This window comes from Eumetopias jubatus, unplaced genomic scaffold (genome assembly GCF_037043125.1).
Source record: "Eumetopias jubatus isolate StellerSeaLion01/CBP00866 unplaced genomic scaffold, mEumJub1_p1.0 scaffold_14, whole genome shotgun sequence".
NCBI lineage: Eukaryota > Metazoa > Chordata > Mammalia > Carnivora > Otariidae > Eumetopias > Eumetopias jubatus.
Genome location: NW_028274820.1, coordinates 38700682 through 38725956, shown reverse-complemented (window position 1 = coordinate 38725956; position 25275 = coordinate 38700682). Strand labels below are relative to the sequence as shown.

The 25275-nt window shown below is 36.9% G+C and overlaps 1 protein-coding gene and 1 pseudogene across 3 annotated transcripts; both read left to right on the top strand.

The window, feature by feature from the left end:
• Nucleotides 1-1260: 1260 nt before the first annotated feature.
• On the top strand, nt 1261-5479 carry TFPI2 (tissue factor pathway inhibitor 2). 3 transcript variants are annotated; one of them, XM_028118519.2, is made up of 5 exons: nt 1261-1604; nt 1906-2091; nt 3011-3190; nt 4615-4785; nt 5136-5479. In XM_028118519.2, the coding sequence occupies exons 1-5, from the start codon at nt 1517-1519 to the stop codon at nt 5210-5212; spliced, it is 702 nt and encodes a 233-aa protein (XP_027974320.1). In that variant the 5' UTR covers nt 1261-1516; the 3' UTR covers nt 5213-5479. The 3 variants fall into 3 exon arrangements, with proteins under 3 accessions (XP_027974320.1, XP_027974303.1, XP_087874541.1); XM_028118502.2 differs by having other exon boundaries at nt 1888-2091; XM_088018415.1 differs by lacking the exon at nt 3011-3190 and having other exon boundaries at nt 1888-2091.
• Nucleotides 5480-12714: 7235 nt separating this feature from the next.
• Nucleotides 12715-13589, top strand: LOC114220004 (tubulin polyglutamylase complex subunit 2 pseudogene; annotated as a pseudogene).
• The last annotated feature ends 11686 nt before the right edge of the window (nt 13590-25275 follow it).

The following is a 25275-nucleotide window of genomic DNA, read 5'->3' as shown; positions in this document are numbered from 1 at the left end:
CTGAGCCGAAGGCAGATGCTTAACGACTGAGCCACCCAGGCGCCCCAAAATGTCCCAGACTATTAACTCACTGTGAGCATAGGGTTTCTCAGAAACTTTGAAGGGAACTCCTGTAAACTCCTTCCAGATCCTCAGGAGAAGCCAGGAATAATTATTCTCTTGAGAATACAACAAGAGGAAAATCCAACAAGAGGAAAAACGGGAGGAAGACACAGTCATCAAGAGAATTCATTAAAATGTTTGCCAAAAACAGCTTCAATATTTCATGTGAAATCCAAGCATAAATAATTTGCTTTGTATAAAGAAAAAGTCAGACTCAGGCTAAGATGTCAGAGGAACAGTGAACGTTAATGCACTGACAATTAGGAAACGTGCAGGAAGGGATTGATCTGGAATCCCCTACGGCCACCTTTCTATGGACTTTCATGTTCCAGCTCAAAAAAACAGAGCCACAAATACTTACACATAGCTGATGGGGGCGGGGAAGTATAAAACGGTATAATCATTTTGGAAAAGTGGCAGTTTTTAACATGATATTTTACCCAAGAGTAATAAAAGCTGCATGTATGCACAAAGCAGCTTTATTCATAACAGTCTCACACTAGAAACAACACAAATGTCCAGGAACAGGACGTTTGTAGTACCTTCATACATTGGAAGAATGGACTCAGCATTTAAAAGAAATGAACTATGCAATAACATCGTGTGTCTTTAAAACAGGAGTGGAGCAAAAGAAGTACAAACAATACACACTTTATGATTCCATTTGCATGAGATTCAAGAAAGGGCAAAACCAATCTCCCGTGATAAGAAGTGGTTGCCCCTACCTGGGATTGGAAGGATTGACTGGGAAAGGGTATGAGAGAACGTTCTGGGGTGCTGCAAGTGTTCTAATTCTTGATTGGAATGGTGCTGCACACTTAAGATACACTATGAGCCTTTTATTAAATTAAATCTCGACTGAAATATGTACGTATGTATAAATGTAAATAAATACACACACTTAAATTTCTAATCTAATAAAGGAATCTATGCAAGGAGCCAGGCTCCCCTCAGTCCCCTGAATTTCACACTTTGTCTCTGCCCTTCAAATACTTGGACTTCTGCTTTCATAATGAAGTGATGCTGCAAGTTGGAACCTTGTGCAATCACCCCCAGGTCATTTCCCTCTAGCTTGCCGACTTCCCATCGCTGTCACAATGCCGCATCTAGTCACTCTGGCCAAGATAGGAGAAAGTTTGGGAGGCAGGTTCAACCTGGTGGGGAATTCCTCTCCCCCGCACACTTTCCAACACAGGGCTGCGGCGGGTCACAGCCTGTGGGGCATGAATCAGCCTCCGGGGCTTTGCACAGGCACGCTCCGCCCCGTCCGGGGTCGGGAGGACACTCACCCTACATAAAGCAGGCACCCACCACATCGGCACCCAGGCTGCCTGGAGGCTGGACTCCGTGCACCCTCTTCCCGCCGGCACATTCAAGGAACGCCTCGCCCCGAGGGCCACTCAAACCGGACAGCATGGACTCTACTTGCCTCCTCAGGCTGTTGCTTCTGCCGTTGCTCCTGATCGGGACCGCGCTGGGCAACGGTGCTCAGGAGGCGCCAGGTATTGGCGGGTCCGGGACCCCCTCTTTGCGCCGGGCTTCCGCCCCACGGTAGGCAGCGTGGGCGCTGAGGCTGTGGGGTCCCCTGCACCCGCTCTCTCCGCCCCGCTTGCCCCGGGCCCCTGTTGCACAGGGCACGTCTAGGAGCCGCGGGAAGGGACACTCGTGCCGAAGTTTGTACTTTCTCTCTGGGCAAACCCCCCTGGGCTGGGAAACGGAGGGACAGAAGTCCCTGGGAAGCCTCTACCTTCCCGGAGACGTGGCGGACCTCATTCCCCCTCTCAGGCTCCCCTGCTCCTCCAGAAGGAAACAAGGCAGACATCTGCCTCCTGTCCCCCGACGTGGGGCCGTGCCGGGCCCGGATCCCCAGTTACTACTACGACAGGTACACGCAGAGCTGCCGCATGTTCTTCTACGGGGGCTGCCAGGGCAACGCCAACAATTTCGAAACTTTGGAGGACTGCAATGAAGCTTGCTGGAGGATAGAGAGTAAGTGGCCGAGCTCAAGCTCAGAATTCTTGCGCGGCTCCTTACACAGAAGGGCTGCTAGTAACTTAATTTCCCAGATCCCATTTTCCGCAGTAAGTTGTAGCCTGCATTTTCTCAAACATTAAGTAAGGCTAACTTATACATTGGCTAACAAATTTCTCTCCTAAGTGGCATTTATCATAATTCAGTGTCCGCGCAGACTCAGAGCAAGAGTTCACCGTAGGGCATAATGATGCAGGAGTATGATGTATTATTGGGTGCCACATAGGTACTTCTCTTTATCACTAGTTCTAAACCTATGGTTTTATGCCTCCTCGAGAGCACCGTTTCCTCGTGTCAATTACCTATCAATCTGAAATACTTTTCAGCGGATTTTATTGTTAAAGTGTGATTTAGCTAACTAACTTTTCCTTTTGTCCCCTGACACCTAAACTTGTTTTGGGTTAGTACAGGGATATAGGAGAGATTCATGATCCTGGTTTCTATTTCATTTTAATCATATTTATTGTATTTATGAAGGCCAGTAACAAAACATGGGACTTTGCCATTCAAGGAACTAAGCCAAGGAAAACTGTGTATGTATTCCTGTGAATAAGTTTGATTAACTTCATATGTAGAAAAATCAGAACACCCTGAGAGAAGAAAGAGAATTTCCACTGAATTTGCCTGACTCAGGTCTGGAGCCACTATTTAAAAAAAAAAAAAAAAAAAAGAGCTGAATAACTGGATTAAGGAAAAGTCTTTTGGGGATTTACTATCCTAGTACTAAATGTGATACTGTTTTCTCCTTAGTTGTTTCTGAAAATACAGTAAAGTTTTGAAGTAATACTAAGTATTACTTACTAAAAGTAAGTAATACTAAATAATACTAAGAAAGCTAATTTTTGACTAGCATTGTTTTATGCCCTCCTTTTCCTAGAAGTTCCCAAAATTTGCAGGTTGGAAGTCAGTGAGGGGCAGTGTGGAGCGCGCACAGGAGAGTATTTCTTCAATCTAAGTTCCATGACATGTGAAAAATTCGTATCTGGCGGGTGTCACAGCAATAAGAACAGGTTCCCGGACAAGGATACTTGTATGGGCTTCTGTGCACCAAAGAAAAGTAAATACTATTTTTATGGGGTTTCTATTTCATTTCTTTAAGATGTTAGGGTGAAAAGATAAATGATTCGATGTATAATTAACATGCCTTGTGTTCTGATGATTTCACATATAGTAGGGTATCAGTCCTACTATGTATATGTGCCCTGTGAGAGAGTATTATTATTTCCCCATTTACATATGAGAGTACAGGCTACCAGAAGTTAATGACTTGCCAAGTTCTCAGGGCTAGGAAGTTTTTGCTTCCTGTTCTGGATTGTTTCTTTAGAACTATTCCTCATTTACTTAATTTACACATAAAAATTACAGTATTCTGGGGGTGCTTCGGTGGCTCAGTCGGTTAAGCATCCAACTCTTGATTTAGGCTCAGGTCATGATCTCAGGGTCCTGGGATTGAGCCCTAAGGTGGGCTCCATGCCCAGCGTGGAGATGATCTCTCTCCGTCTCCCTCTGCCCCCTCCATCCCCTCTTGCTCTCTCTCTCTCTCTCTCTCTCTCTCTCTCTCTCTCTCGACTAAATAAAACCTTTAAAATAAATCACAGTATTCTGAATGCCATGACCTCAGGGTTGTAAGGAATCACTTGTGTATAGGAGATAGTGGAATATATACAGACCTCAGATGGTGAATCTTGATAATTGCTGTCTAAAGTTTTCAGCTAGATTTCTGCATCCTTTAGTAACTGCAAACTGCAGGACAAAGACCTCTCTACCCTTCCTTTTTCTGCTCTGATTTCTTATCTACATCCCCACCCCCTCAGTCCCTGAAATGATGGCTTACTTGGGCAATACTATTGTAGAGAGAAACAGTACAGGCATTTTCCCTAGGCATAGCGGAGACACACATACACAAAGATATATAAACTTAACAAACAAGGAAAACTTGCTTTGGCCGAGATCTGAGGAAGCTCTATAGCTACACTGTGTGCAAAATCTCGTGTTAATGAGAAGATGGTTGTTGCTTGTGTTTCCTTAAATTTTTTGTGTAAAGGTAAATGTTCCAGTGGCTACTTGGGAATTACATAAATGGATTCTCGATTAATGATGGAAGGACAGCTGATAAAAACATTTAAAATAAACATACCAACACAAGAACGTTTACTAAAGCATGTCAACCCTTGAAACCCAGCCGATTTCTACCTGACCATATCTGTTTCTTGGGTTTAATTTCTTAACACATTCAAATGATACAAGGACATAGCTTCAGAAGAAATTCTCTCCACTTTATAAAAACTTTACAATTAACAAACTAGAGCATGTAAGCTTTCTTGAAAATCGAGACACACTTTTTAAATGGTTTAGTATGATATTTTGAGTTCAGAATGAAGCTTCAGTGGGATTAGATTTTCTTCAGTTACTTCAGTAATCATCATAGTTTATTAATTTTGGTATTATTGCATTTCTAATTTTGTCTTCCTTTTCATCAAGTTCCGTCATATTGTCACAGTCCAAAAGATGGGGGACTATGCTCTGCTAATGTGACTCGCTATTATTTTAATCCAAGACACAAAGCCTGTGAGACCTTCACCTATACTGGTTGTGGAGGGAATGACAATAACTTTGTTAACATGGAGGACTGCACACATGCTTGTATAAAAGGTAGATTCTTTTTTTCTTATTCAATTTTTAAACTAATTTTATAATTCGTAAGTAAAATTATATTTTATATATCCATTTTCCTAATAGCATATTGCCATTTCTAGACCACTTCTACATAAATAGCACTTTAGTACTGATCAATTTTGTTAAATGCTGCTCCAACAGACCGCGGCCGTATCCTTGCGTTTTAAAGGTAGAAAGTTATTAACTTGAGTGGATAGTGAGTAAAACTGACTTTATAATCATTAAAAATAGTTGAGGTGAGTGTGTAAGCATATTGGAAATGTTGACTTAAAGTGAGTCTATGGACTGGAGACATATGATATTTATTTTTATTTTGTTGACTTTAGCGGTGAGGAAGCAAAAGAATAAGAAGATGCCAAAGATTGTCTTTGCTCATAGAAGGGTGAAAACTTGGAAGAAGTAATTTTAACCTTTTTCCCTATATGTCATCTCGTGGAGCTATTGCCTCTATGGTTATATCTGAAGAATAATATGGTGATATGGGGAAATGAATCATGAATGATTTACACACCAGTTTTTATTGCTACAGGTTACTTTTTTGTGTATTTTTACACATAACTAGCCGCTATTCAAATGTGAATCTATTATTTTTAATTTACTGTTCACATATATTTTAATGTAATTGAATTCTTGCTGTGCATAAGATATAAAAGTAAATATGATTCACCCAGTTCTTGGAGTTGTTCTTCTTGATTTCAGAAGGTGATAGTAACTGAGAAGCATAAGACAATATAGTCATGTTCTCTTAACACATATGATCATAAAAAGGACCAGCAAATACATTTTATTTTGCATTTAAAAGCTGGATTATATTTTAGGTCCAAGGAAACAAACTGGCAGATTTACCAACACTTTAGAAAATATTACAAGTGCTGTTATGTAGACATGACTAACTTCTTTATCTACTGTGTCATTTAGAAGATAAGAAAATAGCTTTTTTGAATAAGAAGTTAGTAAATTTATTAAAATCAGAAATGCTTTCTTCGGAGGATAAAATTCTCCCTCTCTCTTCATCTACCTTTCCACCCATCCATCCTCACTCACATGTATATATTTGTTTATACATATAGATCTTACATTACTTCCAAAGATATTTAGATTGGAAACTACTAAAATTGTTAAAATTTTTGAACTGTTCAAGGCATTCACTTAAATTACAGACCATGAATCTAGTAATTTAAATTCTACTAGTGAATTATTCTTGATAAATATGATCATTCCAGTTAAAGTTTTTTTTCTCTGTAATAAAAATATTTTTAAAAATTCCTACAGTTCCACGGCAAGATCAATATATTTAAAATATGCCCCCAATCTAGCAAAATTATAAGTGCATTTGCCCTTCACTTGAGCAATCCCTCTTTTAAAAAATCTATCCCAAGGGCACCTGGGTGGCTCAGTCAGGCATCTGCCTTCGGCACAGGTCATGGTCCCAGGGTCCTGGCATCGAGCCCTACACGGGGAGTCTGCTTCTCCCTCTCCCTCTGCCTGCCACTCCCCCTGCTTGTGCTCTCTCTCGCTCAAATAAAAAATAAATAAAATCTTAAAAAAAAAAATCTATCCCAAAGGTAATGTGACAAAAACACAAAATGGTATATTCCTGAGGACATTCATTGATGTATTATTTGGAACAATCAAAAACTGGAAACAAACCAGATAATCATCAGTAGGGGATTGAAGAAATGGATGAAAAATGAGCAAAATATCTCTATATGGATATCATCTGCTCCTCAGAATACATTTTAAAAAAGGGTCTAGAACAACATGAAGAAATACACACATCACAGAGGACATAAAGATACTAAAAATAGTTACTTAGAGCAGGAAGAAGGAAATAGGATGGGACAGGCATGCAGATAAAATTTACGTGAATATACCTTATTATATACTTGTGATCTTAGACCATATAAACATTTTGCATAATAAGAAAGCAAAATTAAAAAGAATAGAAAGCATTCCTTCCACAATTGGAAACAAACCAAAACAACTGAACCCAAATGAATATCAGATAACTGCCTAACTACAGAGAGAATACGTAATTATTTCTGGTGACTTTCAAAGGCAGTATTTTGACTATCTTTTAAGGGATATAATCTGAGGATCAAATAAATTGTGAAGAAATCGGAAAATACACTTAGTAGCCTTATTAGTAATATTGATATTGTTACTTTGAACGTACACAGAATGCTACATTATACTATATATTCTGTAAGAAAATATAAGAATTTATTTCTTTAGAAGTCAAGATTTTCAGTGTTAAGAGTAAAATATGAAATTAAGAAATTAATCTTTAACTTTTAAATTGGAATATAAATATTAGCATGAAATCAAAATTTATCTTCTCTTTGGGGAAAAAAAAAGTATTTTCCACTCTCTCACTGAAAAGTCCTTGAAGCAATGACAATCCGGTAAGTACACCTCCCATTCAGATTGTGGTCTCTAACTATGATTTCTCATTAAGAGGAACCAGGTCTCTTAGGAAAAATCACTGAATCCAGGTCTGGGACAGGAAATATATAAGATAAACCTGGGCCATCTTATTCCAGAGAGCAAGGAAGCTATTTGAATCATGTCACAAAAACAGGAGAGTAACATTAAGGGCCTTTCAGTGATCTAAAATGAGGCAAGATGGGGCGCCTGGGTGGCTCAGTCGTTAAGCGTCTGCCTTCGGCTCGGGTCATGGACCCAGGGTCCTGGGATCGAGCCCCGCATCGGGCTCCCTGCTCGGCGGGAAGCCTGCCTCTCCCTCTCCCGCTCCCCCTGCTTGTGTTCCTGCTCTCGCTGTCTCTCTCTCTCAAAAAATAAATAAAATCGTAAAAAAAAATAAATAAATAAAATGAGGCACTATGAACATCAAAACAAATACTGACTACAATATATATAAATATATAAAAATGACTACAAAACGAGTTAATAATCACACACACATATACAGCTCCTTGGTCACTTTTGGAGGTCGCTAGGGCACTCCCTCATTACTTTGAAAAATGATAAATTAACAGAAAGAATAAAGCATTTATCCTTTTTTGCTTATCCTTAAAATTATACCAGGAAACTAACTAATATATGGAAGTTATTCACAGAAGAATCTCACCTACCACACGCACTAAAATGTTAAAAGATAGTTCTAATGAAAAGTATACATCTGGGTAATGATCATCTGTGGATGCTAAAACCATGGCATGAAAGGTTGATGGAGAAATTAGGCTTACATCTCTGAATCCATGGATAATTTTAACATTAATAAAAATGTGCCAACAGACATTATTTGCTTCTTGATATGATGATGCAATAAGTAATGCACAACTCCTCCTCATGAAGGAATCTTGCAGAAAGGAAAAAAAAAATTGAACCTGAAGTTAATCAAACCTCTAGATCTCACTATCATATTGCCAGATCATGAGGCAATATTGGGGAGAAAGGCACAATTTACAACAAACCAGGGAAGGTCAATCGGCCAAATCCATAATGTTGGACACTCTATAGGACAGATACATTAGGTTCTCCAAGAAACCAATGACATTTTTAAAAGGAGTGGGAGGAGTGCTTTTATAGCTTCTATATGGGATGTAACCAAAAAGCAGCCTATCATTAAAAGGTTTTGGGTTGAGTAAGGCCTGTATTTGGACTACTTTTGGGGGTTTTTAGAATGATTACAACAGAAGGATCTTATGTGCTCTGGGATTGTCCAGTGAGTGAGACAGAGCCTTTGGGAATTCTGGGGATTCATGGTGCTACCGGGAAGCTTGATTTGGTATTTGCTCCCTTTAACTCCCCTGCAGCCAAAGACCTCAGGAGATTGCTCAGCCTACATTCAGCCTAAGCTGTACCTGTCCGTTCAGGTTGGGTAGGAACTAGAGCCTCTGGAAAACAATTTTCTAATACCCCAAACATCTGCCATTTTATTTTAATGAGGAAATATATAAAGCTGTCGTAGGTCATCCTGCAGTCTAAGGGAAATTCCTTCTTGCCCCAATCAGCCTGAAGACAAGTCACTGCTGTGGTTTTACCAGACAGACTGATTAAAAGGAATGTCTCATTGCGGGACACAAAATGATACAAAAAAGAATGGGCTGGCTTTTAATAAAATAGTCTTTTACTGAAAAAAAAAAATTACTCTGGACCACCGCTCATTCCTCCTCTGTGCACACACATTGTCCCCTGTTGAACCACAGAAACTGCAATGGAGCCTTTAAGATTGCCTGTATCACAGCATCTCTAAGTATACATGCTATCTCTGCTGACAGCCTTGTAGACATTTAGCTGACGATATTATTCAGTAAGAGAGTGTCCTCTGGAGTGTCTGTCCTTAATTATTATAGAGGCTGTACAAGCTTATCTTTATAGGCTTCATGTTTCCAGTAAAATATAGGTCTTGTGATAAAAATAAGCAAAGGTAGAAAAGTACAGCTTGTAGTTTTAAGATATTCTTTGTCTAGATATTCTGTTATAAGTCTAGAATAGAGGCAAGCAAATGTGGGAATTGGATTCATCCCAAATTATTTCTCCCTTCACTCAGTATTCCATTGGTCACCAAGTGTATGTGTTCAACTCTACGCTAATGCTGCTGTCTTATTCCAGGAAAATTAATACATTCTCCCAAGTTGCCTTCTTGCCCGTCTGCTCCCTATCCAGTCATCCACACTGATGCCAGAGTAATCTTTCTGGGGGAAAAAAAAATATATCAGGTTACTACTCTTAAAACTCTTCAGTGGTTTCCTATTGGATCTTCATGTTAACTGTCAAAGTTCCTAGTGTGCCATTTAAGACTTCTTACAAGTGGACCATGACATTCCTCTCCAGATTTATCTTCCACCATTCCACCATCACCTGTAAGCTACAATTCAGTTTGCACTAAATTATGGTCAATTTCCAAAGAATGTCATACTGCTTTGGTTTTTTGTAATGTAGTTAACAAATTTTGTGTATGAGAACCATCCAGGGAGCCAGGCGTAAGGCAGGCTCCTATGACCCACGCCCAGGAGTTTTGATTTAGTGGGTTTGAGTTGGCAAAGATGTACATTACAAACAATGACTCCAGATGATTAGGAGGTACACTTGTGTCATACTTTGAGGAACACTATTTTATGCCAGTGTAAGTTTTTTTTTTTTCCCTTTGAAATGAATATCGTTCCCTCCTTACTATCCTCTTGATAAGCTGAATCTTCTGGTTGGCACAGCATTCCTTGACCTACCTCAAGCAGATCTGATCATTTGCCCTGTGGGTTTGGCTGTATCTAGTACAGCTTCTCGGATGCACTAATACAGCTCTTAATTATTTTCCTAGGAGTTTTATTGTTAGGGTGTTCAAGTTTTTCATGCAAAATTGATAGATTATATTTCGATTTTAAAATGGGTTATTATACATATTGTATACTGTATAAAAATTAAAAGTATATAAAAGGATAAAAATAAAAATAATCCAGAATTTCAGCACTAGATGTTTATCAACCACGTTTCTGTCTCTTTGAGGTGGAAGTAGCTCAGTCAAGAGGTATAAACATGCTAACGGTCTCAGAATATACTGACCAATTACATCAAAGTTATATCAGCTTATCACCATCTAAGAATCTAAGAATGCATGCACATGCCCAATACATTGGGTTTTAAATGAACAGAAAAACAAATCACTCTTTGTTACAATAAAATGGTATCTCATCATTTTTTTAATTGGTATTTCCAGGATTATTCCTAAGGTTGAACCTTTCAAAATTTTATGTTTTCTTCCATTAAAGGTTAATACTTCCCTTTAAACTTAGCTTAAAATTTTTAACATAAAAATAGAGCTTAAATTTTACAATTTAATCTTAATCGTGAAAAGTTTCAAATGTACAGAAAATTACAGGAAACTAGTATAATCAACCCAGTTTAAAAAACATGATAGGAGTTTGCCAGATCTGTTTCAGGCGCTTTTTCTATTTTAACAGAGCTCAAGACTCAAAATGCACCTTTCTTATTTCTTCTCACTTTCATGAGAAGCAACTGCTCTCCTGATGGAGTGTATACTTTCTGTGCACATTTCAATGCTTGTATTATAAATATAATGACCCATAGCACTACGAAGTATTGTTCTATGTGTTTCAAAGTTACTTATATGGTGTCACACCATGTGTATCCATTGCCATCATGCATTTTTACTATTATGTTTTGGATATACCTTATAAATCCATATTGTTTCATGAAGATCTGCTTCATTTATTTTCTAGTATTCCATTACATAAATATAGCACAGTGTGTTCATTTCCCTGTTGATGGCTATTTAGTTTAGTCCCAAACTTTGGTTATTACAATGATATTCATATCCATAGCTCAATGTACATATATATGTATGTGAAAGTGAAATAGCTAAAAACATATTCATTTGACCTACTATATTTTGCCAAATTGCTCTCCAAATATTTGTAGCCAGCAATGTATAAGAATTTCCATTTCTTCAAGTTTTTTTTACAACCTTGTGCATTACTGAAGTCTTTATTGCCATTCATATAAATGAGAAGTTGTACTTCATTATTGTTTTAATTTTTATTTTCTTGATTAGTAATAGGATTGAAAATTATTTTTTTCCACATCTTATTGGCTATTCTTCTGTAAAGAAGAAGAATACCTCTTGACTGAGCTACTGAGCTACTTCCACTTCAAAGAGACAGAAACATGGTTGATAAACATCTAGTGCTGCCTCTTTATACTCCTTTCCCATTTTTCCAGTTTACTCTGTCTTTTATTATTAACATGTATTTTTTATGCATCCTGAGTCAGAATTCCTTGTTATATGATTTATAGATACCTTCTTCTAATTTGTGGAAAAAGTGATGTTATTTGGTATTTCCTCTGCCTGTTGGATTATGATGTTACATTATTGCATGAAGTGTCAGAAAGCTGGGTTAATTTTTTTTTAAAATTTTTTTTAAAGATTTTATTTATTTATTTGAGAGAGAGAGAATGAGAGATAGAGAGCACGAGAGGGAAGAGGGTCAGAGAGTCAGAGGGTCAGAGGGAGAAACAGACTCCCTGCCGAGGAGGGAGCCCGATGTGGGACTCGATCCCGGGACTCCAGGATCATGACCTGAGCCGAAGGCAGTCGCTTAACCAACTGAGCCACCCAGGCGCCCAGAAAGCTGGGTTAATTTAACACTTTCTCAACTCTTAAATTGATTATGTGACCTCATTACAGGAAAGCAGAGAGTATGATATCTGTGCCAAAGTCCAGGAGATCAGGAAATATTTCCTCAGTAAAACACAGTAACATTTGAACAAAGAGATAAGAAAGGTTTTATGTACAATAAGAAATATATTGAATATAAAAAGCAATATTGGAAGAAATATTGGCTAAGAATTTCTCCCAACTAATTAAAACACATAGGACTATACATTCAAGAACCTCTATATACCCCAAACAGAATACAAAACCAAACAAACAAAACACAACTAGGCACATCAGAGTCAAACTTCTGAAAGCTAAAAACAGACTGACAATCTTTGCATACCTAGAAAAACAGAGATAATACCTCCAAATGAGCATCAAAAAGACTAATGACTGACATTTCAACAGGAACTATGGATGTCAGAAATGAAAGATTAATGAAAGATTAACATTAATGAAAGATTAATGAAAGATTAACATTAAGGCGCTAAAGGAAAACAAACAAACCCTGCAAACCAATAGTCTATATCCAGCAAAAAATCCTTCAAAATCGAAGGATAAGTAAAGATGTTTACAGTTAAACACAGCTGAGAGAATTTGTTGCCAGCAGATCTGCACTACAAGAAACATTACCGGGAGTTCTGAAGGAAAATGATCCCAGATGGAAGCACATAACTGCAAAATGGGGGAATGAGAGCACTTGAAGATGTAAACATGGAAAACTGTAAATGAGCTCAGAGTGGGACGTGAGCCGTGGTGGGGATGCTGCCCCAGGCTGCAGCAAGCTGTACCAGGAGAAGCTGACCCTGGGGATCACCTGCAGCCTAGAATCTTCCCCAGGTGTGACAGAAGTCACTATCTTAGAAAAGCCACCTGCTGAGTGTCATATGATTTCCTCATAGGAAGAAGAAGAAGAACAACAAAAAACAAAAACTGTGTGCTACCTGAGAATCTGAAGCATTTTTACCTGATAACAAATGGCTTTCATATGACATGGAGCATGAAACTTGATGAGCACACCATTCCACTGGGCAGCATGGCAATTAACAGCATCTCAAAACCAACTCAACCCAACCAGTCTTCTGTGTATGCACTCCCTAATGCACCAACTCTGCAGACCTGGAAGTTGATGCACTTGGAGCCAGTGAGAACCAGCCAGAGAGGCCTCACTTTGATTCTCCCAGTGTGGTTTTTGAGCTGGATCCTTGCAATCTGAATGGGGAGGTTTGCCTTGTCTACAAAAGAGGAAAACCAGCATTCACGAGACACTGAGATCTGGTTCCTGGACAGGGCGTTATACTGGCATTTTCTCATGGCTACCTTTACCACTTACTCTTGCCTCCTCATCATGCACCTGGGCCTGCCGAAGTGGTAGTATGCCTTCACCAGCTATGGCATTAGCTCACAGGCCAAGCAATGGTTTAACACGCATAAACCTATCACCTACAACCCAAACCCGCTTGCAGAAGAGACCAACACCTTTGTAAACAAGCTGGATCCCAGCAAAGTGTTCAAGAGCAAGAACAAGACCTTGCTCCCTAAAAAGAAAGGGCTTATCCAGCCTGCAGTTGGCCAGAAAGGGCCCTCAGGTCCTCCCTCCACCTCTAAATCCTCCTGCCCCAGAAACCCTGTCCAGAAATGAGCATCCCCACCTCCCACCAGTCCCACAGCGGACGATTTCCATGCACAGATGGCCCAAGCCTCAGATTCTGTGTGTGGCACCACAGGCCTCCCCCTATCTGAGTGAGCCAAGTCCTGGGCCTTTTAGCTCCTTTGGCATTAGCCAGGAGTTCAAGGGCATACTCAGGTGTCCCTTAGAGTCCTCTCCTCAGGCCCTGCCCCTGGAAGCTGTGGAGAGTTTCAGAACTTGTTGAAGTAACTAAATAGATCTGTTAAGAACTTTCCCCTCTTTCCACCCTCAACCCTCTACACCCTTCGGCAGTGATTAGAGAAGTCCCCCAAAGAAAGCACTGGTTTTGAGCCATGAGGCATTAGAACTGTGCTGTTCAACTGGTAACCACCAGCCACATGTGGCTATTTAAACTATATTAAAAATTCAGTTCCTCAATCGCATTAGGTACATTGTGAGTATTCATGTGGCTAGTAGATTCTATATTAGACAACACAGAGATAATGGAACATTTCCATCATCACAGAAAGTTGTGTTGGGCAGCACTGCATTAGAATATTTTCATGCTGCCCTTTTTCTGTTTTTGTTAGAGAATGGGGATACCTTAATTTGATGGGTCATAATGTTCCATGAAAATTCTTGAAGATACAATTGTATATGTTCTTTTTATTTTTATAAGGAATTCTCCCACTCTACTCCTTTTTAGTTTCCTATAGCTTGTTTCCAGTAAAAAAAAAAACAAAAACCCAGAAAACATTCTGTTTAAAATTATTAACTATTATATCTTATGCATATAAAACTTTATATTTAAAATATATGAAATTGATGGCACCAAAGGTGTTTTGGTTAATGGAATTAAACTATTTTAGTTTCTTGTATGCTTTGGGAACTATTACAACTTACCATGTAGAATTCATATAATGATTTTAAGAGTAATCAATGAAATAACAAAAAAAATATATATTGAGAAAGCTAATAGAGGAAAGAATGAATAAAAAAATGGAACAATGATTAATCCAAAGGAAGGCCAGAAAAGATAAATGAAGAAACAAAGATGAAACAATTAGAAAACCATGGCAAGATGGTTGACTCAAACTCAACCATCTCAGTAATATTAAGTGTAAATTGACTAAGCACTCCAGTTAAAGAGAGAACGGTCAGGTTAGATTAACAAACAAACAAACAAAAAAAAAAACAAATAAAAATTCAAAATTTAACTCAATACTGTTTACAAGAGACATACTTTATATACAGTTACAAATATCTGAAAGAAAAAGGTGAAAATGCATACCATGAAATCAAAAATCAAAATAAAGCTGTTGTAGTCTATCAACAGAAGAGAAAGAAGAGTGACAAGAATTAACAAAGTTTAGGAGGAACATTTCACAATGATAAAAGGTTCAATTTAACCAACAGGAGGAAATAATAATTATAAATGTTTACACATCTATTAAAAAGATTCATACATTGAAGGAAACACAGAGAACTAAAAAGAAATACAAATCTATGATTGTAATTTGATATTTTAAAACTTTTTAGGAAATGAACAAGAAAAAAATTAAAGACATAGGAAATTTAAACAACACAATGAACACTACACCCAACATAATCAGAATAAACATTTTCAAGTGCCTTTGGAATATTTACCAAGTGGACCGTTTGCTGATCTATATAGGCAATGTACATAGGTAGATTCCAAAGACTTGGAATCCTATAGAGTAGCTAGAAATGAATACGATTATCGGGAAATATCTAAGGGTTTGGAGATTAAACACACTATTATATAACACATGTCAAAAAAGAAAACACAATGAATTATATTTTAAATTGAATGAAAAAAATCTGACATATCAGAAATTCTGAGATGCATTTAAAATGGCGACCAAAGGGAAATTTTTAGCTCTAAATTAGTATATTAAGAAGAAAGTTTGAAAATCCCATCTACAATCTCAAGAAACTAGAAAATTAACTATAAATTAAACATACTTAAATACTCCTTAAAAAGTAGAAGGAAGTTAATAAAGATAACAGTAATTAAAATTTCAAAAAGCAGACATAATTTTTAAAAAGATTTTATTCATTTATTTGAGAGTGCATATATCGCACAAAGAACCCATATCCAGACTATAAAAAATTTCTAACATATCAATAGGGAAAAAACAATAAAAGAGAAAATGGGACAGAAATATGAACACACTGTATAAAAAAGAATGTACAAATTGCAGATAAACATATGAAAAGGTGATCAACAGAATTAGCCATCAGGAATATATGTGAAAGCCATAATAAACTACTACACACCCACAAGCCTGACTAAAATTCAAAGAACTAACAATATCTAGTGTTGGCAAGGATGTACAGGAAATCAGGCTATCACACATTGCTGAAAGGAGTGTAAATTGATAGAACCATTTTGGGCAATTCTTTGGCAGAATCTACTAATGCTGATGTGTGTACCCATACTACCCAGCAATTATACTTCTATGTGCAACAGAAATATTATTGCATATGTCTATCAAAAGATGTGTAAAAATGGTCATTTTACCTTTATTCATAATAGTAAAAATCTAGAAACATTCCAACTATCCATCAACGTGACAGTGAATAAATAATACCTAGTAATGGAAAAAAAAAACCCACAACTACTGAACACAACAACATAGATAAATCTAGCAGATATAATATTGAGGCAAAAAACATACATATTGTCTAGTTTCATTTATATGATGGTCAAGAATAGGCAAAAATAATCTATTGTGATAAAGGTCAGAAGTGTAGTTATTCTTGGGGTGCCTGGGTGACTCAGTCGTTAAGCGTCTGCCTTCGGCTCGGGTCATGATCCCAGGGTCCTGGGAACGAGCCCTGCCATCAGGCTCCCTGCTCCGCGGGAAGCCTGCTTCTCCCTCTCCCACTCCCCCTGCTTGTGTTCCCTCTCTTGCTGTGTTGTGTCTCTCTTTGTCAAATAAATAAATAAAATTTAAAAAAAAAAGAAGTGTAGTTACTCTTTATTTTGATAAATGTCAGAAGAAAGTGTATTGACCTTAAAAGGAAATGAGGCAGGCTTCTGGGGTGGTGATAATAGTCTATATCTCAGTCTGGATGGTGGTTATGTAGGGGCATAAATAAGTAAAAAATCACTTTTTGTACTTTACTGTATGTCTTATAACTCAGTTTCAAAAAGCATTATGAAAAAATATTTTTAAAAACAGATTCAGAATGGCTAAAATTAACAAGTCAGGAAACGACAGATGTTGGTGAAGAGGCAGAGAAAGGGGAACCCTCCTACACTGTTGGTGGGAATGCAAGCTGATGCAGCCACTCTGGAAAACAGTATGGAGGTTCCTCAAAAAGTTGAAAATAGAGCTACCATACGATCCAGCAATTGTACTACTGGGTATTTACCCCAAAGATACAAATGTAGTATCTGAAGGGGTATGCGCACCCCAATGTTTATAGCAGCAATGTCCACAATAGCCAAACTGTGGAAAGAGCCAAGACATCCATCGACAGAGGAATGGATAAAGAAGATGTGGTATATATATACAACGGAATATTATGCAGCCATCAAAAAAACCCAAAATCTTGCCATTTGCAATGACATGGATGGAACTAGAGGGTATTATGCTAAGCGAAATAAGTCAATCAGAGAAAGACAAGTATCATATGATCTCACTGATACGAAGAATTCTTAATCTCAGGAAACCAACTGAGGGTTGCTGGGGTGGTTGGGGGGTGGCAGGGATGCAGTGGCTATGTGATAGACATTGGGGAGGGTATGTGCTATGGTGAGTGCTGTGAATTGTGTAAGACTGATGAATCACAGACATGTACCTCTGAAACAAATAATACATTATATGTTTAAAAAAAAAGTTAGTAGGAAGGGAAAAATGAAGGGGGGGAAATCGGAGGGGGAGATAAACCATGAGAGACTATGGACTCTGAGAAAGAAACTGAGGGTTCTAGAGGGGAGGGGGGTGGGGGGATGGGTGAGCCCGGTGATGGGTATTAAAGAGGGCACGTATTGAATGGAGCACTGGGTGTTATACACAAACAACGAATCATGGAACACTCCATCAAAAGCTAATGATGTAATGTATGGTGATTCACATAACATAATAAAATAAAATAAAAATAAATAAAAACAGATTCAAATGTGAGATTTGCAAGATGATAAGTTAGAACTGATTCCAAGGGTTTTGTTGTTATTGTTTGGTTTGTTTTTTTTTTTTTTGGCCTACAATCTGGAAAGATAGCATTATCATTAACTGAGATAGGGAATGGTATGGGTGGAACACATATTATGGGTTAGATTGAAAGTTCAGTGTTGAACATGCTAAGTTTGAGATGCCCATTAGATCTCCAATTCAACGTGTACTTGGTAATAGGGGCCTGGGGTTTAGGAGCAAGCTGTCAATTGGCATATAGATGACATTTTTAGCCTTTAGATTGAATGCCATCACCAAGGGAATAAGGATAGGTAGCAAATATAAGCAAGGATGGATCTCTGATGTGCCGTCATGTCAAAGAGTGGGAAGAAGGGAAATGTAATACAAGGTAATGGAAAGTGAGAAGGAACCACTAATGAGGAGTGTTATGTCCTAGAAACCAAATAATGAAAATATATCAAGGAGATGAGCATGATTAAGTTCATCAGATGCCATTGATAAGTAAGGTGAGGAATGAGAATTTAATATTAGTTTAGCAATGAGGATACTATTGATGACCTTGGAAAAAGCAGTTCAGGTGACATAGAAGGAATGCAAATCTGAATGGGGTAATTTGAAAGAGAAGGAAAAAGGTGCACTTGGAGACATTCCTGTAGACATGTCTTTCAAGGAGTTGTGATGCAAAGGAGAGTGAGGGAAAAGTTATGCCACTTAGAAGTGGGTTCAAGAATTTTTCTTTTTTTGTATGTTAGGAGAAATGACAGATATTTATATGCTGAGGGGAATGATCTAGTAAAGAGCTGATATAGGAAAGAAAGAAAATTTGAAGCTATATTTTTGGGTAGGCAACAGGAGATGGGATCTAGAGAACAAGTCAGGACATCTGCCTCAGATTGGCTCATGGGTAGTTGATCTGTAGTAACACATAGGAAAGCCAAGTATGTGAGTGCAGATACTTGTAAGTGAGGAAATGTGGTGCTTGGAGTCTGCGGAAGTTCTCTTCCAATTGCTTAATTTGCTCAGTAAGGAAGCATGTCATCAGCTGGAAGTGAGGAAGGGAGAGGAAGTTTAAGTGGTTTCAGGAAAGTAGAGAAGATATGCAATACTCTTTCAGGAGAAGAGGAGGATGAATAGACTTGTGACGTACATATCGATGACCTGATAGCATTGATGGCTCACCTGAAGTGTGTGGTCACGAATATGGTTTTGAATTCTTCTCCAGTTATTACCAGCTCATGGGGTTAACATAAAACAAGAGAAGAGATTAATTTAATCTGGGTTGTGATTTTTTTGTGAAGTTAGCACAATATTGAGAGTTCCACAGGACAGAGTTATGGAACTGAGAGAACAGATGCAGGATATGATTATAATTACTATCTATGAAATTTAAACTAGATGAAGAAAGAGTGAAAAGTGGTAGGATCAATAGACTCTGTCTATTGTATATCGCTATTAAAATATATTGCTGAGAAGGAAGGTAATAATAAGGATTAGAGCAGAAATAAATGACGTAGAAACTGAACAGCAACAACAACAACAACAGAACAGATCAATGAAAGTAGGAGCTGTTTCTTTGGAAAAAAATCAATAAAATTGATAAACCTCTAGCCAGACTTATCAAGAAAAAAAGAGAAAGGACTCAAATAAAATCACAAAAGAGAGAGTAGAAATAACAACCAACACCAGACAAATACAATCATAAGAAATTATGAAACACTATATGCTAGGGCACCTCAGTGGTGCAGTCGGTTGGTTGAGCATCTGACTTTTGGTTTCTGCCCAGGTTGTGATCTCATAGTTGTGAGATCAAGCCCGGAGTCAGGCTCAGCTTGGAGTCTGCTTGAGATTCTCTCTCTCTCCTTCTCCCTCTGCCCCTCCTGCTCATGCTCTCTCTCAAATAAATAAATCTTAAAAAAAAAAAAAGAAAAACCATATGCCAACAAATTAGACAACTTAGAAGAAATGGATAAGTTCCTATAAAAATAGAATCTATCAAAATTGAAACAGGAAGAAATAGAAAATTTGAACAGAACCAATAACCAGCAAAGAAATTGAGTCAGTAATCAAGAAACTCCCAAAAAACAAAAGTCCAGGATCAGATGGTTTTACAGGTTAATTCTACCAAACATTTAGAGAAGAGTTAATACCTACTCTTCTCAAACTATTCCAAAAATAAGAAAAGGAAGGAAAACTTCCAAATTTATTCTATGAGGACAGCATTACCTTGATACCAAAACCAGATAAAAACAACACTAAAAAAAAAGAGAATTGCAAGTCAATATCTTTGATGAACAAAGATGCAAAAATTCTCAATAAAATATTGGCAAACCGAATTCAACAATATATTTTAAAAAATCATTCACCACAATCAAGTGGGATTTATTCCTAAGGTTGCCAGGGTGGTTCAATATTTGCAAATCAATGTGATACATCACATTAATAAGAGAAAGGTTAAGAATCATATCATTTCAGTTAGATGCAGAAAAAGCATTTGACAAAGCATAACATCCATTCATGATAAAAACTCACAATAAAGTAGGTTAAGAGGTAACATACCTCAACACAATAAAGGCCATCTGTGAAAACCCACAGCTAACATCATCTTTAGTGGAACTGAGAACTTTTCCCATAAGGTCTAGAACAAGACAGGGATATCTACTCTCACCACTTTTATTCCACACGGTACTAGAAGTCCTAGCCATAGCAATCAAACAACAAAAAGAAATAAAAGGTGTCCAAATTGGTAAGAAAGAAGTAAAACTTTCACTATTTGCAGATGACATGATACTGTATATAGGAAACCCAAAAGACTCCACCAAAAACTGCTAGAACTGGTAAACGAATTCAGTAAAGTCACAGGATACAAAAATCAATGTACAGAAATCTATTGCATTTCTATACACCAATATTGAAACAGCAGAAAGAGAAATTAAGAAAACAATCCTATTTACAATTGCACCCAAAATAATAATATACCTAGGAATAAACTTAACCAAAGAGGTGAAAGACCTGTATTCTGAAACTAGAGAACACTGATGAAAGAAACTGAAGACAACTCAGAGAAATAGACATTCCATGCTCATAGATTAGAAGAACAAATATTGTTAAAATGTCTATACTACCCAAAGCAATCTACACATTTAATGCAATCCCCATCAAAATACCACCAGCATTTTTCAGAGAACAATTCTAAAATTTGCATGGAACCATGAAAGACCCCAAATAGCCAAAGCAACCCTGAAAAAGAAAAGCAAAGCTGGAGGAATCACAGTTCTGGACTTCAAGTTATATTACAAAGCTGGAGTGATCAAAACAGTGTGGTACTGGCACAAAAAGAGACACACAGATCAATAGAACAGAATATAAAATCCAGAAATAAACCCACAATTATGTGGTCGATTAATATTTGACAAAGCAGGAAAGAATATACAATGGGAAAAGACAGTCTCTTCAATAAACAGTGTTGGGAAAACTGGACAGCAAGATGCAAAAGAATGAAATCAGACCACTTTCTTAAACCATATACAAAAATAATTTGAAAAAATTCAAGATGGGTTAAAGACCTAAATGTGAGATCCAAAACCATAAAAATTCTAGAAGAGTACACGGGCAGTAACTTCTTTGACAGCAGCTATAGCAACTTCTTTCTAGATAGGTCTCCTGAGGCAAGGAGAACAAAAGCAAAAATGAACTACTGAAGCTTCATCAAAATAAAAAGCTTCTGCACAGTGAAGGAAACAATCAACAAAACTAAAAGACAACCGAAGGAATGGGAGAAGATATTTGCAAATGACATATCCAATAAAGGGTTAGTATCCAAAATATATAAGGAATTTCTAAAGCTCAACAAAAAACAAAATAATCCAATTAAAAATGGGCAGAACAGACATTTCTCCAAAGGAGACACACGATGGCCAAGAGACACATGAAAAGATGTTCATCATCACTTATCAGGGAAATGCAAATCAAAACTACAACGAGATGCCCCCCTCACACCTGTCAGAATGACTAAAATCAACAACACAAGAAACAACAGGTGTTGGCAAGGATGTGGAGAGAAAGGAACCCTCATACAGTGTTGGTGGGCGTGCAAACCGGGCAGCCATTCTGGAGAACAGTATGAAGATTCCTCAAAAAAGTAAAAATAGATCTACCTTATGATGCAGCAATTGCATCACTGGGTATTTACCAAAAGAATATAAGAACACTAATTCAAAGGGATACGTGCACTCCGATGTTTATAGCAGCATTATTTACAATGGCCAAATTATGGAAGCAGCCCAAGTGTTCATCACTAGACGAATCGATAAAGAAGATGTGGTATATATATATACCACATATATCTATTCATATATATATATACATATATGTGTGTGTGTATATCTTCTTTATCCATTCATGTGTGTGTGTATACACATGCAATGGAATAATATTAAGTCATCAAAAAGAATGAAATCTTGCCATTTACAACTACATGGATGGAGTTAGAGTATAATGCTAAGCAAAATAAGTCACAGAAAGACAAATACCACATGATTTCACTAATATGTAGAATTTAAGAAACAAAACAAATGAATAAAGGGGAAAAGAGAGAGAGATGGAGAGACAAATTAAAAAAAAACCGATTCTTAATTATAGAGAACTGATGGTTACCAGAGGGGGAGGTGGGTGGGGGGCTGGGTTAAATAGGTAAATGGGGATTAAGGAATGTACTTGTGATGAGCACGGGGTGATATATGGAATCACTATATTGTACACATAAAACCAATATAACACTGTAAGTTAACTGGAATTAAAATAAAAGCTTAAAAAAAGAAATATATTGCTGATATTTTCCCCTGACAGTCTTTTTGCCTGAAGCCCCAGAGGGTTTTTCTTTAATTTTAGAGCCTATTAATTTTACCAGATAATGTATCATAATTGACCAAAATTTAAATTTCATAGTTGTTTTTCTTCTTGTGACATATATTTATACACACCCTCTACTTGCTTTGCTTATTTTCTGTATCTAGAATTTTTCTTTTGAATACTCTTCTCTCTTTCCCTCTCTCCTATTTTGTGTATGTTTCTCTTGGCTCTTTTCATTCCTTATTCAAATGTTCCTTATTTTACTGCCAGAGCTATTTTCTGTTGAACAGTTTGTAATTGCCTTTATTTCTAAAATGATTTTTTTTCCATTTCTTTCCTGAGTTTGGCCAATTCTATTTTTTCCAACTTTCTACATTTTGTCATTTCTCTTTCTTTTTCTTATTCATGTCATTTCTTATTCTTTATTTCTAAGTCTTTGTTTTTACGGTGTGTTCTCTTATTTGCCATTCCTACTTTAGTATTATGGACTTCATATTTGAGTGCTGGGTTATAATTTTTCTCTGCTACATTTTTAGGAATATTTTCATCCAATGAAAAAATTGCATCTTCCTTTCTTTTTATTATAGCTTAATGAGGATGTTGTCTGACTTTCTGACCACTTTTTAAATGTCTTGGATTTTCCTAAGTCAGCCACAAGCCGCATCCCCGAGGAGAACTATGAGGGGTTTGGGTGCTTACTAGGTTTCTTAGTTCAAGAACATACTCTTCTGTTGATACTCAGAAGTATAAAGTCTTCAGTAAATGGGGCCCTTTTTGCATGATGGTGTGTCTTCTACTTTCTGTGACTCTTTTACTTTATGTGAGACTCTTGCTTTCCATCGTTTTCTTCCTTCTTCCATTCACTGTCAGATCTTCAAAGGAGATCTAACTTGGGCTGTCACACTTCCACCCTAAGCACCGCCTTCCCAAGATTGCCACCTCTGGTTCTGCAACTTCTTATCTCTTCTCTCTCCCAACTCCTTCGATGGCTCTGGCTTTGATCCATGGGGCCTCGGACTCCCATTGAGGTAAAGCCCTCTTTTTTGGAGCATAACATTATCATATTTCACCAACTACAGGACCCTACTACACTCTTTTCCCGCATAATCTTCACATTATTTCCCTGGTTACATGTAAATGAACATTTGTGTGTTCCCTTTCTCTTTGTTTTGCTCTACATGTGAGTTGTGGGTGGTTTTATTAGATCTCTTTATGGATCTGTACAGTCTTTGAAGGGTGTGTGGAGGGATTACTATTTAAGTATCCAGAATTATCCTAGGGAGATATGAAGTCCAAAACATTATGCTAAAACTAAAATAATATTTTAAGTTTTAAAAACCATAGATTATTTTCCTTTTCTTTTTTAAACCTACTTTTTTATATTCATATCTCTTAATGCTTACAGAATATAAATTATATGTTGACACTACCATCAGAGCCTAAGATCCTTAACCCATGAATGCATTTGTAACTTTAGCTTGTTTAGCATTTGATGCTAATAGATTCTTCAGCAAAGACAGAAACTGATGTAGTCTTAGACTAGAGTTTTGCATTAGAGGCCAGCAGTTCCCCTCTGAGACTAAAATGGAGGTTAATCTTTTATTAATCTTACATGTTTTGCTTAGACAATTCTTTTGATATTTGATACTGAAGAGGTCTGCCCTTTGTTCTTAGCCATCCCCTTCTGGAAATTTTTCATCTGAATCACAGCACTATAATTCTCATGACAAATTGATATTCTGCATTATGTTTTAAAGTTAATCTTTTCAGGTAACTTTTACTTGTAAAACACATTGTTTTTTACAAGAATAAAAAAATAGTGGAGTTGTTCAGCTGTAATTTTTAATATATTCTTAGGTCTTTTATATTCCTTGAATTTACTGGCGCTAGATGAATGATGGTATATCACCAGTTTAATTATTACCTGCTAAAAACAAACTTTTGTTTCAAATATAGTCTACAATTTTAAGTGAACAACCAAAGCTATTTACAACTTTTTAATATTGCTGTCTATAATAAAATGTGGTAAAATGTTATTTTTTAAAATCAACCTTTTGTGTGTAAATGTCACTTCTCATAACTAATAACCAAGGCTAGCTTAATATTAAGTGTTATGCTTCAAGGAGACAATTACCTTTAAAATCAGGATATTTCTAAGTTGAGCCAATAGTCCTAAGAGATATAAAAACATTTATCTACTAAAGGCCAGGTATTTGCCCTTCTTAAAAAACAAATTGTTATTTCTTGACTTTCTTTTCTAAGGATTTATATAAATTTTTATAATAATATCACAGTGTTTTATTTCTTTTTAAAAGTATTTTTTTCACTATTTGGATACATTTGTTCTTTAAGTTAATTTTAGAATCTGTTTTTCATGTTAAAAATAATCCCATACCATTAAGTGGATTTGTATAATATATATATATAACATAAAGGATACAGTTAGGGTCATATTTCCATCTTCTTTATTTTATCAAATTGCATTATGATGTTTTTCTAGATCCTACCATCAAGACAGGTGGAAGGTCTAGTACCAATCTACGAAAATTCTTTCCCTTAACTTGGGATAATTTAAGATTATTGGGAGCTGACAAGCTTCTTCAGTCGCAAATGATAGCTCTAGACATTCAACGTTAGAAGTCACTAGTTATACAGATATTCAACACGTAAATATGATATTTTTC